Source organism: Aricia agestis, chromosome 19, assembly GCF_905147365.1.
Source record: "Aricia agestis chromosome 19, ilAriAges1.1, whole genome shotgun sequence".
In the NCBI taxonomy this organism is placed as follows: Eukaryota; Metazoa; Arthropoda; class Insecta; order Lepidoptera; family Lycaenidae; genus Aricia; species Aricia agestis.
This window is the reverse complement of record NC_056424.1, coordinates 62,020-78,358: the sequence shown is the minus strand read 5'-3', so window position 1 is coordinate 78,358 and position 16,339 is coordinate 62,020. Positions and strand designations below refer to the sequence as shown.

General features: G+C 38.1%; 2 protein-coding genes across 5 annotated transcripts; both read left to right on the top strand.

The window, feature by feature from the left end:
- LOC121736507 (thioredoxin domain-containing protein 9) lies at positions 1-8,423 on the top strand. 2 transcript variants are annotated; one of them, XM_042127740.1, is made up of 7 exons: positions 6-135; positions 349-418; positions 632-706; positions 1,180-1,279; positions 4,652-4,853; positions 6,402-6,537; positions 7,972-8,423. In XM_042127740.1, the coding sequence occupies exons 3-7, from the start codon at positions 642-644 to the stop codon at positions 8,108-8,110; spliced, it is 642 nt and encodes a 213-aa protein (XP_041983674.1). In that variant the 5' UTR covers positions 6-135; positions 349-418; positions 632-641; the 3' UTR covers positions 8,111-8,423. The 2 variants fall into 2 exon arrangements, with proteins under 2 accessions (XP_041983673.1, XP_041983674.1); XM_042127739.1 differs by lacking the exon at positions 349-418 and having other exon boundaries at positions 1-135.
- Positions 8,424-10,205: 1,782 nt separating this feature from the next.
- LOC121736506 (mitochondrial coenzyme A transporter SLC25A42) lies at positions 10,206-15,145 on the top strand. Of its 3 annotated transcripts, XM_042127736.1 has the most exons (4): positions 10,206-10,334; positions 11,072-11,175; positions 14,149-15,048; positions 15,092-15,145. In XM_042127736.1, the coding sequence occupies exons 2-3, from the start codon at positions 11,112-11,114 to the stop codon at positions 15,045-15,047; spliced, it is 963 nt and encodes a 320-aa protein (XP_041983670.1). In that variant the 5' UTR covers positions 10,206-10,334; positions 11,072-11,111; the 3' UTR covers position 15,048; positions 15,092-15,145. The 3 variants fall into 3 exon arrangements, with proteins under 3 accessions (XP_041983670.1, XP_041983671.1, XP_041983669.1); XM_042127737.1 differs by having other exon boundaries at positions 10,206-10,282; positions 14,149-15,104; XM_042127735.1 differs by having other exon boundaries at positions 14,149-15,104.
- Positions 15,146-16,339: the final 1,194 nt, after the last annotated feature.

Here is a 16,339-nt window from a genome sequence, read left to right as displayed (position 1 = left end):
TCACTATTGTTGTCATTATTACCGAAATTGCAGGAGAAATATTAATTTATAAAGAGTCCGATTTTTTTATTATTGTGTCATTAAAATAAACAGGAAACAAAGGTTTTATCAATAGTCCGTGCTACGGATTTTATTGTAAGTAACATAAAAAGGCGTAAGTTTGTTTTATTCGCATAAAATGTAACATGTGCGATGAGGTCATCGGCATACTTTCATAAAATTCACTACAAAATTATTGATAAATGACGTTTAATTCTGTCGTATTGTTTGCTATTTATCGTCTGAATTTAATATAAAGTCCTTGAATTATTACTTTGCTTACATCTCCATGGTTTTTGTTATTGACAGCTACCCAAAACACAGAGGCTTTTCCGAAAGTAAGCCAAAGAAGCTCAGACGGCTGACCATAGTTTTTATGGTAATCATGTTTCTATGGCTTGATTTAGAAAATGCCTATTATCTTAATATTCTTATCCATTCTACACAAATTCTAGTATTATTTTTGTTTATTTTAATACTAGTTTGTAGTTTGTACATAATAAGGTTGAATCAGACAGGGATAAAATTCACTCAGTACCTATTTATCTGTGCCTGTTGCATATAAAATGTAAAAAGTTTGTGGTATTTTCAGGTGGGATAAGATGGAGCAGGTCATAGCTCAGGTGGCTCAGAATGTGGAGAGGCAGCTTGATAGTGAGCTTGAGAGGTGAGGAGAACTTTCTTTATCATTATTTTGTACTGTTTCTTTGCACTTTTATATTGCTACCCCTGTGACCTGTGATGAAAACCTGTAAGTCACATAAAATAATTTTATTTTGTTAGTACTGTTGTGAACCAAAGTTTTAACTGAACATAAATTTTAGTGTTCATGCCTACTTCTCTTTCATATTAGCACCCAATTTCTATGTCTTTTTAGTTTCACATCAACTTTAAATGAGTTCTTACAAATACTTTTAAGTTACAATTGTAAATTTTATTTTAAAAAGATTAATTTTTTTCTCACTTTTTTGGTAAAAAGTGGGACCCCGTGCGAGTTTCTTACGCTGGTTCTTCTCGCCGGGATAGTTCCCGAACCGGTGGTAGCAGCACCATTAGCATCAACATTCTGAAAGAATTTGTTACAAATCTATTCGGAAATAAAACAATTTTTATTTTATTATTTTATTTTTATACTTTCAGGCTGGATGCTCTAGACAGCAGCGACTTGGAGACCATCAGACAACAGCGCATCGCCGAGATGAAACAGCGGGCCAAGATGAAGCAGGAATGGCTGGCCAATGTGAGTATGAGTCCTGCACGCTTCACTTATTACTAAATAGTATTATGAGGAGGTGGGTGGGCTAGGTTAGGTTAGTCTATCCATGGTAAGTTCATCATATTGTTGCAATTATTAAGCTGGCTTAGTTCTTTTTGTTTATTTAAACATGGGTAAAGGCGCGCACTAGCGGCCAAGCCGCGGCGTGGCCATCGAGATATATACCTTAGTATGAAACCGCCATAGACGACGCGCATCTGGGGGCATTTTCAAAAAAATGTGTACCCCTGGTTTTTACCTTGTCCCTTGACTTCGCTACAGATTATTTGTAAAAAATTACATACTAACATTTTGTAATTTTAATGTAGGAGAAAAAACAAGTTTTCTTTTATTAAAATACATTCACATTTGTATAAAAATTTATTTAGTATGAGATTTATAAGGGTTTTTAAGTACCAAAAACTATTAAATTCACCTGTCCCCTTCCCAGAAGTTGTAACAAAATCTTTAATAACTATTTTTTTTCTTAAAGTAAGTTCCTTAAAAAACGTATGTTAGATTCCTAAATACTTAATGTATCAATTGAATGTCTTGTTATTGAAAAATCTAACATAATTTAACTACAAATTAATTAAAATTATAATCCTGAAAAAACAACCCGACCGGAATGTTCTGTTTAGTGACCGTGATAGCACTAGATTTCATTGTACATCGAGAAACTCCAATTTTAATTTAGTAGTTAAAAATCTGCTACAAGACGCGGACACAGGTTGGACGGTTCTTCAGGAACGGTTTATTTGTTCAGATAAGTGACCATGTTTTGTAAGCATTTTTATACTTTCTCCAACTGTTTTTACTGTTGACACGTTGCAAAATTAGCTTAGTATTTAGTACAAAAAATGAAATTGTGATAACTATTATCGGTTATATACAAACACTTTAAAAGTAAAAGAAATTAATATTACGTGACTTCCGATTTGTGACTTTTCGTATGGTCACATATAATGGAACAGACAAGTCACAACAGGCAGAAAGCATAAGGCCTAGTTCACATTTTAAATAAATTATTTTTTTATTCACAGATTTTATTAAGAAAATTGGAGATTTTTAAACTGGTACGATTAACATACAATTAATATATTTTTTATTGCTTATGTGTTAAGGTGACGCCGCGTTAAAGTAAAAAACCGTTTTGGATATGATTTAGATTGCTAGTTTTCTCTCACAGAAAACAAGCAATGAACAGCAAAAAATGGAAAGGGCGTAAGCGACAAAATAGATTTTGTCGCGCAATTTAAAAACCATAAATACATTTCATATAAGCTATGATCAAATTAAAGTGTATGCTTGAACCAATCCATGTATAAATTTTGGAAGCTTAAATCACTCTCCTCTGTTGGAAAAATAGTGTTACGTGCTAGGGTTCGAGGATTTTTTTTTTTTTTTTTTTTTTTTTCTTTTACGGCCCCTCATTTGGGACCTCTTGTTCCCCCTTCCGTAAGAAGGGACAATTATTTACTGTATTTTAACATTGTTACTGTTAAGTTTGATTAAGTATTATTTACTGATAATTATTTTCTTTTTACATTTAAATCATTATTTATATTTACATCGACTTACTATACTTTTACAATTATTTATACTTGCATGTATTACTTAAGGGTTCGAGGATTTGGAGAGAAAGACCTGGTGACTCTCTTGAAGACTTTATTAACACTGCACTAAACACTAGGTCACAACACTTAGCACTAAGTCCAATCACTAAGCACTATCACTGTCCTAGGTCGTAGCCAAGTCGCAGGTTTCACTGGTTCACTCACTATTGATCACTTGATGTCGCCCTGAAGATCGCTCTGATTGAACTGAATTGCCGGGCCTGCCTGCGGCTCTTTTTATATGGCGAGACGAATTCCAGAAATTTCCCGATTTCACGTAAACAAGTAAACAACCGTGGGAAATTTCTAGTAGGATCGGGCATGTGCCACAATAAAACTGCCGTCCTTGCGATAAGTGCAGTAAGTTGAATTTAATTTAGACCTTATGGACTCAGTCATAAGGTCTAAATTCAAACACGCTAACAAATAAAGGGTAAACACGTAAACAAACATTGGACCTTTTTAGAAGGTTCGAGTATGTACTTGCGCACCACGTGTCCGTATACCATGTACCGTAACAATAGGAATCCCTTTTTTTTACACAGGTCTTTTTGATTGCTTATTCTGTGTTATAAAAGTTGACCAATCGTGTTATGCTATGGGTTACACAAAGACAAAGACATGATGAATACTGACAATGAACTTTAATTTCTTAGCTTTAGTCATTGCTGAGAAAAATCGATATCGCAACAACCAAATTATCAAGGCGTCGCCTTTCCTTAACAATAACAAATATACTTACTATTTAAAATTTAAGTACCTAAAATTTTATGAAATTACAAAAATTGGCGCTTTTATTAAAGTCACTGCCGGAAAAGTCTTCAAAAAAATAATAAATTTTAATATTAAGTGACTTTTTATTGTGCATATTTCGACCATTTTTCGTGCATATTTGCATGGATATTTCGGCACTTTGATCGTGCATATAATCCGATGTCATTAATAACTTAGGAATTCGTAAACATGTGAACACATCTTTATGATTATGAGATGTTCGTCCCTCTCATTATTGAAGTTAAATCTATGAAATCAAAAAAAAAATTACTTTTATAAGTAGTGCAACAATAAAAATGTTTAAATAAAAGGTTTTTGTGTTATAAAAATCTTCTTTAAATATGTTAAATATTACTTACTCATGTAAAAAAATGAAAAATAACCTAGTGGGTAGGTCACATAGTCACACTATGGATTAAAAATAATTCCTACTCTTGTTGATCCTTGAAATTATCTATATTTTTTTAATAAACAATTAAATATGCATTTCACTAGATTAAATAAACGAAGAAATCCATTTATTGCTGTATTTTTTTGAAAATGCCCCGGTACACGTTTTTTTTGAAAATGCGCCTGGCCGCAACGCGACCTGCGGCCACACCATATTCTCGATGGCCGCCGCAGGCCTGGCCGCAGTGCGCGCCCGGGCTTATTAATTATGTTCAGATTACAAAGTAATTTACAAACAATTGTGAATTAATTTGAAAATGATATTATGTTTTTCCACATCCAAACGGAAGTTGTTTTGGCAAATTCTGCTATTTAGCGATTTCTGACCATAGTGCAGCCACCACCCTTTAGCAGTATTTTCATTCTAGCTCAAGTTTTGTTACAATGTTTTGTAAAAATCAGCCTCCAGAGTGGTTTACGAGTTCCTGCTCGTAACAGTCTCGTATGTTACTATAGCATGATAGCTGAGGTTCAATAGGGCTGTAGTTTTTAGTTTATACCCCGTTTGTGTAATCAGGGTCACGGGGAGTACACGGAGATCGACGGGGAGAAGGAGTTCTTCGGTGTGTGCAACAAGAGCGACAACGTGGTGTGCCACTTCTACCGCGCCGACACGCCGCGCTGCCGCATCGTCGACATGCACCTCGCGCTGCTCGCCAAGAAGCACGTCGAGACCAGGTTCGTCAAGCTGGACGCCGAGCGGGCACCCTTCCTCGCAGGTAATATGTTTGTATTTTATTTAACTCACCTTGTAACGGAACTTTACCGACAATCGATTTGTTATTATATTTTACTTATTTTACTACTAATATATTAATTACATTTTAATAATGGTGTTCACGAACACCTACCGTTACAGGGTTAATAAAATTCGGTGTACAGATAACAATTAAGTATATTAAAAGAAAATACAAATTAAACATGCCCGGTAGGTGAGACACAAAATTTATAAGGTCGTGGTAAAGTGCCTACTCGACTGTCACTTATGGACCGTAGGGCTACTCTCCTGGAATATTCGAATGAAGCTGGGGCGCTGGAGGTACTGCTTTTTCACAGCCGCAGGCCGCAGCGTTGAATTGAAGTTGACCAGGAAGGAGCGTGCGACGGCCGACGTAGTCAAACAAATACGGAGCAGAGATCCCTGGAATCCATGTTAACTCCGTCTCAGTACACTTTCCCCGCAAGCGTCTGGCGGCGTATCCACGGTGCCCGAGAAGAGCGCCCTCTACCTACAGCGGTAGCGGTATTGCCGTGGTAGACCGTCAGGAAATAATAAGTTCTTACATTAAAAAAAACTTAATTACATAAATTCCTATAAGTAATCTAGAAACAATTAGTAACAATTTAGAAATGTATATACAAGAGTTTTGTTATAAAATAGTACTAACTAAATGTGTGCTAATAAAACTTACCCTAAGACGGGGATTTCTCCAATTAAATTATCTCAACTAGATTAATATAGACTATTAGACAGTTAATGTAGCAAAATATGCGTACATTAATAAATAAAATAATTTATTTAAGCTTTGGAAACAGGGCTCGAGTCGTTTTTCTTTTCATCGCCCCAAATCAAAGCAGAAAACCTCAGAACTAATGATATTGTACTTATACAGATATGTTACGTCCATACTATTTTTCGGCTTAAATCTCTTCCGAACAATTTTCAAATTCAAAATTGCAGACATTGACAAAATTGACAGATGAGTGCAACAAAAGATACGAAAAACCATTTACGTAAAAGAGACAGTTCTATTTTAAACGTCGAATTGTATCGCTGTCTCTTTCTTCGCTTGAGCTATGACGGAAATTCGATTTTTTCCAGATTGTTCGAAAAAATAATTGAAAATTAGTGATTAAACGAACTTACCTGTAGGTGAAGTTCAATCATAATTATACGGAGTGCTGCGCCCTCGAATCAGTATAAACTGAATATATTATACACTTGTAGTAACGCCAGGTCACACCATTGCTACACTATAGTCTATAAATTAAAGAGAAAAAAAAAATACATATTTTTTATCTATGTTCCCTATACTTTTACACTTTCAGTACGATGGCAACCACCTCTGCCGTTTGGCGCTAAGCCTCATTTAGTTTAGAAAATAAAATGATGTTTCCTTAATTAATAGGGCTTTTTGGGTTTGGGTGGGTTACTGATTCTTCGGGCGCAGCACTCCGTATAATTATGATTGAACTTCACCTACAGGTAAGTTCGTTTAATCACTAATTTTCAATTATCTCACTGGTAGTTTGTGGTAATGTTACAGGTCGTCTGAAGATCCGCGTCATCCCCACTATCGGTCTGGTGAAGGGGAACAAGACCAAGGACTTCATCGTGGGCTTCACCGACCTCGGCAACCGCGACGATTTCGCCACGGAGATGCTCGAGTGGCGCCTCGCCAAGTTGGTTCTACTTTAACATTGCTCGGCAATACCAAAGTAGACAGAACTGAGGCCTCGACTTCGAACAAACGGGCGAATATACGCGAGTTGGGTGCGATTGTCACTTTCAACATTCACAATGCTTAAGCGCCCCATATACGGTACGATTCGTCTATACGATCGATAGTGACGATTGATCGCATCAAAAATGTGGCTCATATTCGATTAAGTAAAATGTTATCGATTTTGACATACACCATCGATTCGTCGTTTCGATCGGTTTGACGCGACGGATCGTACAGATAAAGTTTATCGTGTATGGGGCCCTTTAGTAACGCAGTACGGCGCGCGCCGGCCGATATGACGTACTACGTCAAACTAATTAATTAGAGATCTCTTCTGCAGTGCCGTAAATAGGGCGGTGCCACCGGTGCCCAGGCACAGGGCGTAGACTCTGGGAAGGCCGAAGAATGGCCAGACCAGAGGGGCCTAATACGTAGCATTGCTCGGGTACCTATAATATCTAAAAAAGAAACAGGCTCGCAATTATAGAATCTCGCACACGGCACAGGGCGCAAAAAAGCCTATTTACGGCACTGCTCTTCTAAGTCGGCCTACTCGTTAGTTCTGTTTATTCTGGCAATACTTCAGGGCAACTGGATACAAAAGCTACCAATAACGTGTCACTATGTGATTACAATTTAATAATAACCCGTCCTATCACTCACTTTTTTGATGTGTTTGCACTGTTGTTAACAAAGAGAATATAATCACTTTGTTTTAGTTGTTGATACATATTTAGATCGGCAATTTCATTTCCATTCTTGTGATCTCAGACTTAACAATCGAAAACTTACCCTAAATAAATAATTACTCTAGGCGCGTTTATTGGCTACTGCGCATTTCAGATAAGATAAGGATTGCAATTTGCAGATAATCTTTAAAAACTAAATCTTGAACATTTTTGTAAACATCTCAGGTTTTCGTGGTGTTTTTACTAAGGATTTCTCATTTTTCTGGTCAGGCTTTGTAATGTTTACGCACTGAAGCATTTAGAGGCATCCGCTGGCAGGGTCGCGCTGTGTATTCCGCGTATCCCGTGGCTCGCGGAAGAGCAGGAACACCGTTGGGGTTATAGTGGGTATACCCATGCCCGACCGCGGCCGTCCGCCCCCAGGGAGCCTTCCCCAGACTGCCGGGGATGCGTAAACGCATTTTCCCCAAAAAAAAAGGCTTTGTAATGACGTCTATTGTTATCAAATATTATTTCTTTTGTAATGTACCGATCTGTACATTCTGTAGTATTTAGTTTTCAATCGTCTTTGATCGCGAATAAAAAAATCAGAGAATGCATAATAATTAATGTTTCTCTGCAAAATACAACAAGGAAACGACTATTTAATTATGTAGTGGCTTCGGCCTGACCTACACTGAAACTATTTCCGTACTTTCCAGGTCAGATGTAATAGAATACTCGGGTGATCTGCTGGTGCCCCCGGACCAGGCGCGCAAGCAGCGGGCGCTGCAGATTCAGAGCAAGAAGACCATCAGAGGACGAACGGACTCCGACTCCGACCTCGACCTCAGCGACTGATAACACCAGCGTCCGGGGAGGAAGTTGCTGGATATTTATAACTACTAAATCTATGAGTTATAGCATAAACCGAATGTGTGGGTCCGCCTGCAGTTGGTATGTCGATTGTCAACCCACCCGGCTTATTAAAAAGGCGTCCGTCAGTGCATACTACCACGCGACTTCAGTATGCAAACAGCACAATTTCTGCTATAATAAACAGTATTTCATTAGCGTTTGTTAGTACTGTTTTGGTGTTTAGATGTGCTTCTCTCGTATTTATAAAGAGAAACGAAAACTAAATAACATTAAAATATTTTTTTCTAAGGTTTTTGGACAGGAGTTTATCAGAGACCAAAACCTTATAAACCAAACCAAACAAAAACGCTGTTGTGCCTTTGTAAAATAATAATGTAGAGATTGGATCCAATACAGTCATAGAAATAGGTGTTGCCAGTTATTTAATATAAAAAAGAGTTTTTAATTTCTTGTTCGTTAATATGTTTCAAATAATGTAATGTAATTATTTTTCTAATTATATACTTGGATAATCTTGCTGAAACAACAAAAAACAAGCCATATTAAAAATTACGATGTCTTTTGACAAATCGAATTCTCTGAGATCTAGTAACCCTGACATCAATACCTGTCAGCGGAGTTTTTGGAAGAATGTGAAAGAGTGATGTTGTGTGTTTATATTATTTTCCTAAAATTGTGTTATCTGGGTTTTTAATGTGTAATATTGGTAGGATATTAACCATTAAATATTCGTTATCGTGCACAAGTGTAGGAAAGTGATGTAATAACCAGAAACGTGCTCTTTTGTGTTCCCTCCAAAACTCTATCAAAAGTTTCAGTAAAGCGTCCTACCACTTTACTGAATCGACCGACTTGACTTCTTGACTGTATTGACTTTATACTTAGACTTTGACTAGACTTTAGACCTGACTGACCTGACGATAATATAGAAAAAATTGTATAAAGAATATTGTTTTCCCGCCATAATATTATACTCGACACTGGCCATGCACTCGACAATAGCAGAAGTGCCATTATATGAAAAAAAATACCTGTCAGCGTTAGCGCTCTCCATTGGCTATTGAAACCACATATGACGTAAAATAGGATCAATGAAATATGATAATGTAATATGCAGATATGATCAAATGATCATATATATTGGATCCTATATATGATCATAGAAATGATCATATATAAATGATAATGTAATAGTCTTAGGGGGGCTAAGACTGAAGCACACTGAAGCATGTAATGTCGCTCCAAAGCGTCACATTTCTCAGCTCTCGATTTTCATCTGTGAATTTACTTTTATTATGGCTTATATTTCTGAGTATATTGTGTACTATATTATGTTAATATAATAACAACTGGACCGATTTTGATAAAAGGCACAGATAGTGGAGACCATGGTCACTACTTGGTTTGGTTGTAGGATAAGTAGGCTTCATTAAATTCCTGCGTACTGCATAAGTGCGTACACAGTAACTAGAATCTAGTTTTTTTATTTATAAATATAACATTTTTGTAACAATTCGTTATTGGTACTAATATACTAAAATTTAAAACGTATCCTAGTGAGTCAGCAAAACTGAAATAAAATGTCTCAAATTATTTTGCTCTATTTAATTTTAGTACAAAACTTACGAAGTTAAAAAATGTTTATATTAAAATTATAATATCATTATGAACCTGCATTATTATTAAACATTCAAAAACATTTTTTTCCTTTTATTTACCTTTTAAAATTTCTTACCTAATACAAACTTTGAACCAGGTTAGTATTCTACTGTTTACAAGGAAAGCTGGTGGTGTCGATTTTTATAAGATTCGATCGTCTTTCAGCTGCAAGAGGGAGTCTTAAAAATTTCAACATTAGTTCTAAGTCGGCATACTCTATAATTCTGTCTACTCTGGTCGTGTGGTTGTGTTGTGGTACGTGTGGGTTGGCCCTTACAAGGAAAATTAAATTTTCCCGCCTTTGGAATCAACACCGAGTCACCGACTGTCTGTACCTCACCATAAAAAAAAATTATATGCCATTGTCAGCTGTTGGCTGTTGCCCTCTGACAGGCGACAGCTGTCAGTACATTTTTTACGATGTCCGCGGGAGGTCGAGGTTATTTTTATTGTTTTGCAATACTAATTTGAATTTACGTGCTTAAACAATACACAGTGAGTAGGTATTTAGTGGTGAATCAAAGAATTTACATCGTTTTAATTGAAGGTATTTTTATTATAAATTAAATTAAATTATTAAGTGCCCCGGTTTGTGTATAATATTCGTACCCAAGAATGTTTATTTTGAGTCTTGGTATGATAAAGGATAAAAAGGAATACAAAATAAGTGTCCTTCAGGCACAAAAACAAAACAAACTTAACAACAATATCGGCTAAGTCGCGTTTCGGTAGTTGTCTGCAGTTTTATTTGTTTATAAAACATAATATTAAGATGTCCAAGGTTCATGGCACATGGACTTTGACCTGATATACCTATTACTATTCAAAATAATAAGAGCATTTTGTATTCGTGATCAAGATGTTAGCACTCGCTTAATTTCGCCACCAACGACATATTTATATCTTGGCTTCTACCATGCTTGTAGAATCGTCTCAATTTATGTAGGTATCTATTTCAGTATTTAACTGTATTTTTAGTAACTTACAGTCTACATTAAACAAGAGAAAAGACAGCTACGTCTTTACGCAAGCAAAACCTAAAAAGCGAATGCAAAAATTATATAATAATATTGTGTACCTTCTAGCTGCCCAGTGTCTGGTACTAATCGTTGCTGGTTTCTATATGTATATTAATTTCAGAAATTTTATTAATACTTTCATATAGGTTTAGCGATGTGACAAGTGATATTTTGGATTGCTTAAACAACAATATTAGTTTGTGATTTTATTAAATGAAAAAGAGCGACAAGTAAGCAATCTACAAACATTTATGTATATTTTCAGCTGACAATGCACAGGAGAAGTAACTAAGAATGTGACTAAGATGTCTGTAGAGAAGACGCGAGTGCCGCTACTGCGCGAGGAAGGAACCACTATCACTCAACATGGTGAGTCCACTGTGTAGTACTATTATAATTAAGGAAACAGAAATTGAAATAATTTCAGCCCATATTATAGTGCATTAAACTCTTGTGTAAACTTCATTTATGTGTATTGTGCATACTTATACAAATGCACATAATATTAATAAGTCATAAGGCTCATGAAATAAGAATTTTTAATTGCAATCACATTCGCCTAGTCTTTATTTTACTTATCATGTTGGAATGTTTGTGTATTGTTTGATAACACAGCAGAATGTATGAGACAAAGAACTTAGCCCCTGTGTAAATGAACTGAGATTTCAGTACATTGTCTTTCATAGTGTAAATAACTGTATATTATTTTTGTAATTTTTATTACAATAACACTTAGAATTGCTAGTTATCTTTAGTTTATGGCAGGCCAAAGTCTGCTTTACTGAGACACAACTTCAAGAATGTGATAAAATTATACACAATACACATATAGGACAATTTTAATTAATAATCTATATATATAAAAATCAATTGCTGTTCGTTAGTCTCGCTAAAACTCGAGAACGGCTGAACGGATTTTTCTTATCTTGGTCTTGAATTATTCGTGGAGGTCTAGGGAAGGTTTAAAAGGTGAGAAAAATTCGAATAATTGCCGGGAAAATCCTCAAAACAGCATTTTTCTATTTCCCATACAAACGTTTTCTAAATAAAATGGAGAGTCAATTTGTAATTTATTACCGCTGCATAAAGTTCAAATTCGCGTGCGCGTTGGAGGACCTAATATCGCGTTCTGAAACTCAACAAAAGTGAAAGTGAATCGCGAACGCGACAAAATTGCATAGTCTCAAAATACATAGTACATAAATAAACACAATTTTAGCTAACTTCAGTTGTTACTCTGTCCGATTATTTTTTTATTTTAGCTAACTTAAGTTGTTACTCTGTCCGATTATTTTTTTAATAAGACTATATAGAAATCGAAAGATAAATCTATATATATAAAAATCAATTGCTGTTCGTTAGTCTCGCTAAAACTCGAGAACGGCTGAACGGATTTATCTTATCTTGGCCAATTTTGATGAAATTTTTTGTGTGTGTTCGTGGAGATTCGAGAATGGTTTAGATTTACAGTTTGGTCTACTGGAAAATGTTTTTTCAATTAATTTCTTATTTATAAGGAGTTGTTGATTTTGGAATGTTTTACATTAGATCCGGCGGACGGCGCTATCATCGCATTCAATATTATTCTATTTCAATTTTAGTTTGTCCTGACAGATGGTGCTACGATTAATTTGAAAAAAATTTTGTTATTCAATTCATGTGCTGATTAAAATATTAAATAAATAACACATAGGCTACAATTTTAACCGACTTTCAAAATGGGGGAGGTGTTATGTTCGTTTTCTTATATTCAACGATTACTCCGCCGTTGGTTAACCGATTTTCAAAATTTTTCTTTTGGTATATAGGGTATCATCCCAATTTGGTATTATATTCAGAAAAGTGATGATCTGATGAAGGATCCATAAGTAATCGAGGGAACTCCTCAAAACTTATAGGGAAACATATGGTGACTTCGGTTTCGTGAGAAGTATTCTAAGCATATGCTACCAACAAGTAAGATTTTGCACCGAGATATACCTGGTATACTGTGGTTCGGAAGGTGCTGAGAGAATTCCTGATTCTTTATAGATACAAGTTTGGGAGTTTCGGCGTTGTTTTAAGAACAGAAAGCATATGCTACTATGCAAATTACATTCTTCATCATCATCATCATCATCATCACTACCATATCATAGTCTTTTAGATCGAGACTCGAGTTTGTCAAGCGATAATTAAAAAAAATCTATATCTACCTAATATTATAAACCTGAAGAGTATGTTTGCTTGAACGCGTCAATCTCAGAAACTACAGGTCCGATTTAAAAACTTATCTCAGTGTTAGATAGATCATTTATCGAGTAAGACTCATCATTTATCGAGAAGGTTATATTATATTATTACTCTAAGACTAATACGACAGAAGAAACTCAGGAAAATGTGGGAAAAACGGGGGAAATATTTTTTATGGGAAAATGTACCTACGGATTCTGTAAAATTTCTAATTTACGCGGGCGAAGCCGCGCGGGACATCTAGTGATTTTATAAAAATCCTTGAAAATTTTAATTTAATAAGTAAATATGTGCAAGTGTACTGATATTATTAACATATAACAGACAAGTACATTTCGAAGAAGACTTTTTATTGTGGCAAAATGTATGGTCTGTCAGCGTGCTTTGCTTTAGAGCTAACAAGGCTGCAGGCAATCTGTTGTAATCTATATTATAGAGAGGTATAATCCCCCGATCCTAAATTGTAGTTTGTAGCACACACTACTCATTACACTGAGGCTGATAACACGGTAATGACCCATTGTGAGCTTATCTTACAGTGACCAGCGTTATAAAGTATGAAGGACTGTCCTGAGCATTTTAGTTAAAGAGGAAATAGTATTATCCTATAAATTATAATACATCTTAATCCTAAATCCTAATTAATAAAATATACTAGGCAAAATATGTGGCAATCTAAAATTGGCGCAGCAATTTTTGTTTTTTTACACGACAACGCCATCTGTTTCGATTCTAAACTACAAGAAAATTGTGTTGGATAATCGTGAATAACATAGCTCCGGAAGTAATGTAAAATATTAGTCGTAATATAAAAAAATACCAATAGAATGAGTTGCATTTTTGGTTGGAACTTGGAGATAACAAAATATAGTACCTAAGTATAGTTACTGTGCGCGGCACACGAGATACGTCGCACCCGATAGTGCTCATCGAGACGTCCCGAACTGCGGGCCGCGTCACACGACAACGTCGTTGTCGTTAATCGTTATCGTCCTTATCGTCGTAATCATCATCATTATCACATAAAAGACTGAAACCGCTGACACAAATAGATTTTCTAATCCTAATTTTTATTTTGTTTTATATCATTTATTTTATCATTGTTACCAGGCGTATCGAGCGAGAAGCGGGCGGCGGGCGGCGTGGGCGTACTGACGTCGCTGGCGGCGGGCGCAGCGGCCGGTGCCATCGCCAAGACCACCATCGCGCCGCTCGACCGCTGCAAGATCAACTTCCAGGTGTCCGCCACGCCGTACTCGTGGGCGGCGGCGCTGCGCTTCCTGCGCGATGCCGTGCGCGCCGAGGGCTGGGCGGCGCTGTGGCGCGGCAACAGCGCCACCATGGCGCGCATCGTGCCCTACGCCGCCGTGCAGTTCGCCGCGCACGAGCAGTGGAAGCGGCTGCTGGGCGTGGACACGGGCGCGGGCGGGCGCGCGGCGCCGCTGCGCCTGCTACTGGCGGGCTCGCTGGCCGGCGTCACCTCGCAGTCCGCCACGTACCCGCTGGACGTGGCGCGCGCGCGCATGGCGGTGGCGGCGCGGCCGGTGGGCTCGCTGCGCGCCGTGCTCGCGGGCATCCTGCGCGAGGAGGGCGCGGCGTCGCTGTACCGCGGCTACTCGGCGACGGTGCTCGGCGTGGTGCCGTACGCGGGCGTCTCGTTCTTCACGTACGACACGCTGAAGCAGGCGCACCGCGAGCGCACGGGCCGCGAGCCGAGCGGCGCGGTGAAGCTGGCGATGGGCGGGGCGGCGGGCGCGCTGGCGCAGACGGCGAGCTACCCGCTGGACATCGTGCGGCGGCGCATGCAGACGGCGGCGCGGCGCGCGGACCGCACCTACCCCTACCCGACGGTGCGCGCGGCGCTGGCGCTGGTGTGGCGCGCGGAGGGCTGGCGCGGCTTCTTCAAGGGGCTGAGCATGAACTGGGTGAAGGGCCCCATCGCGGTGGGCGTGTCCTTCACCACGTACGACTTCATCAAGTCGGCGCTGGCGGGGCTGTCGCCGCCGTGAGCGCGCCCCCTCGCGCCCCCCTCGAGCCCCCCTCGCACCCCCCTCGCGCCCCCTCGCTCCGCCAGACGCTGTCGTCCGTCGCGACGCGGGCGTTCTCTGCGAATACTTTTCCCAAAGCTTTGACTGTTGTAGCCACAGATTTTAGAAGTAAGTTGTAGCCGTCGTGTACCGATTGTGATCATCGACAATAACTAGCTCTAAATATATCCCCCCCCCTCTGCTCCTCACTGTACAGTTCCGGCCCGGTTTTTGAGATTTCTATACTGTTATACTACTCTAGTCAAAAAAAGTATACTATATTCAAAATTAATACACTAGTCGTTCAATTGAAAAAATATAATATTTGTCAAGCAGTTTAAACTTACGGAATGCTCCTGGGATACATAATATCATTGTCTGATTTCAAATAGTTTGAAAATCTTCGCTTGTCGAGTGTCAATGAAGTTGTGCACGCGGCCGGCACCGAGCACGCATGGTACGGCGCGCACCATACGCCGCGCGCCGTACGCCGCGGGCCGTACGCTACGCGCCGTACGCCGCGGGCCGTACGCCGCGCGCCGTACGCCGCGGGCCGTACGCTACGCGCCGTACGCGTAACGCGCTAAGTATAATACGCATTAAGGTGTGTTCGTCGTCTCACTGTAGACACACAGTGCACTTGTTATCAAATTTCAATACATTATATCCAAAAACGCTAAAGGCCCAAAAACTAATATAACAAGTAGATGCAAGTAGGTAACCGAATATTAATTTATTGGTAATAAAATTTAGATCAACTTTACCACCTTATAACTCTATAACTCTGCGTTTGCTGGTGCGTTATATAGGTGTAAGAGGAACCTGTCTCAGTATATTTTGTATTACGCTGTTTGTAGTATTTCTAGTACTATACTTACATCTCATTTAAAGATACATAAGTACAGTATTTTGTGTCTTATCATCAAATATGTCGGAAACTCAACAGTTTAATTTTAAATGTAGTCGGCGCCACGGCAAGTTAGTTGTGCAATAGATATTATATTGTTATAGTTAAACTATTACTATTAAATTGTAATTAATAAATGTTTAATGATATTATTGACGATCATATTGTTGAATATTTAAGTAGGCGGGCACGATCGTCAACAAAACGCATAATTATTGTTAAATTAGGTGTATTCAAAGCAGCCTTTAATGAAATTAATGGCAAAAAAGAATAACCCGTTTGGTGTTCATATTTTTAGAATGTTGACGTGTGGCGTTTTGTTGTACTAATATTATTAATTAGTTACAATAACTATATCATTAGTATA

What these genes read in the sequence shown, in the direction of transcription:
- LOC121736507 (XM_042127739.1), top strand. Translation starts at nt 642, where the DNA reads ATGGAGCAGGTCATAGCTCAGGTGGCTCAGAATGTGGAGAGGCAGCTT. An exon ending in AGCAGGAATGGCTGGCCAAT is followed by an intron (nt 1,280 to 4,651) that starts GTGAGTATGAGT and finishes TTGTGTAATCAG; the next exon opens with GGTCACGGGGAGTACACGGA. An exon ending in CTCGAGTGGCGCCTCGCCAA is followed by an intron (nt 6,538 to 7,971) that starts GTTGGTTCTACT and finishes CGTACTTTCCAG; the next exon opens with GTCAGATGTAATAGAATACT.
- LOC121736506 (XM_042127736.1), top strand. Translation starts at nt 11,112, where the DNA reads ATGTCTGTAGAGAAGACGCGAGTGCCGCTACTGCGCGAGGAAGGAACC. An exon ending in AACCACTATCACTCAACATG is followed by an intron (nt 11,176 to 14,148) that starts GTGAGTCCACTG and finishes CATTGTTACCAG; the next exon opens with GCGTATCGAGCGAGAAGCGG.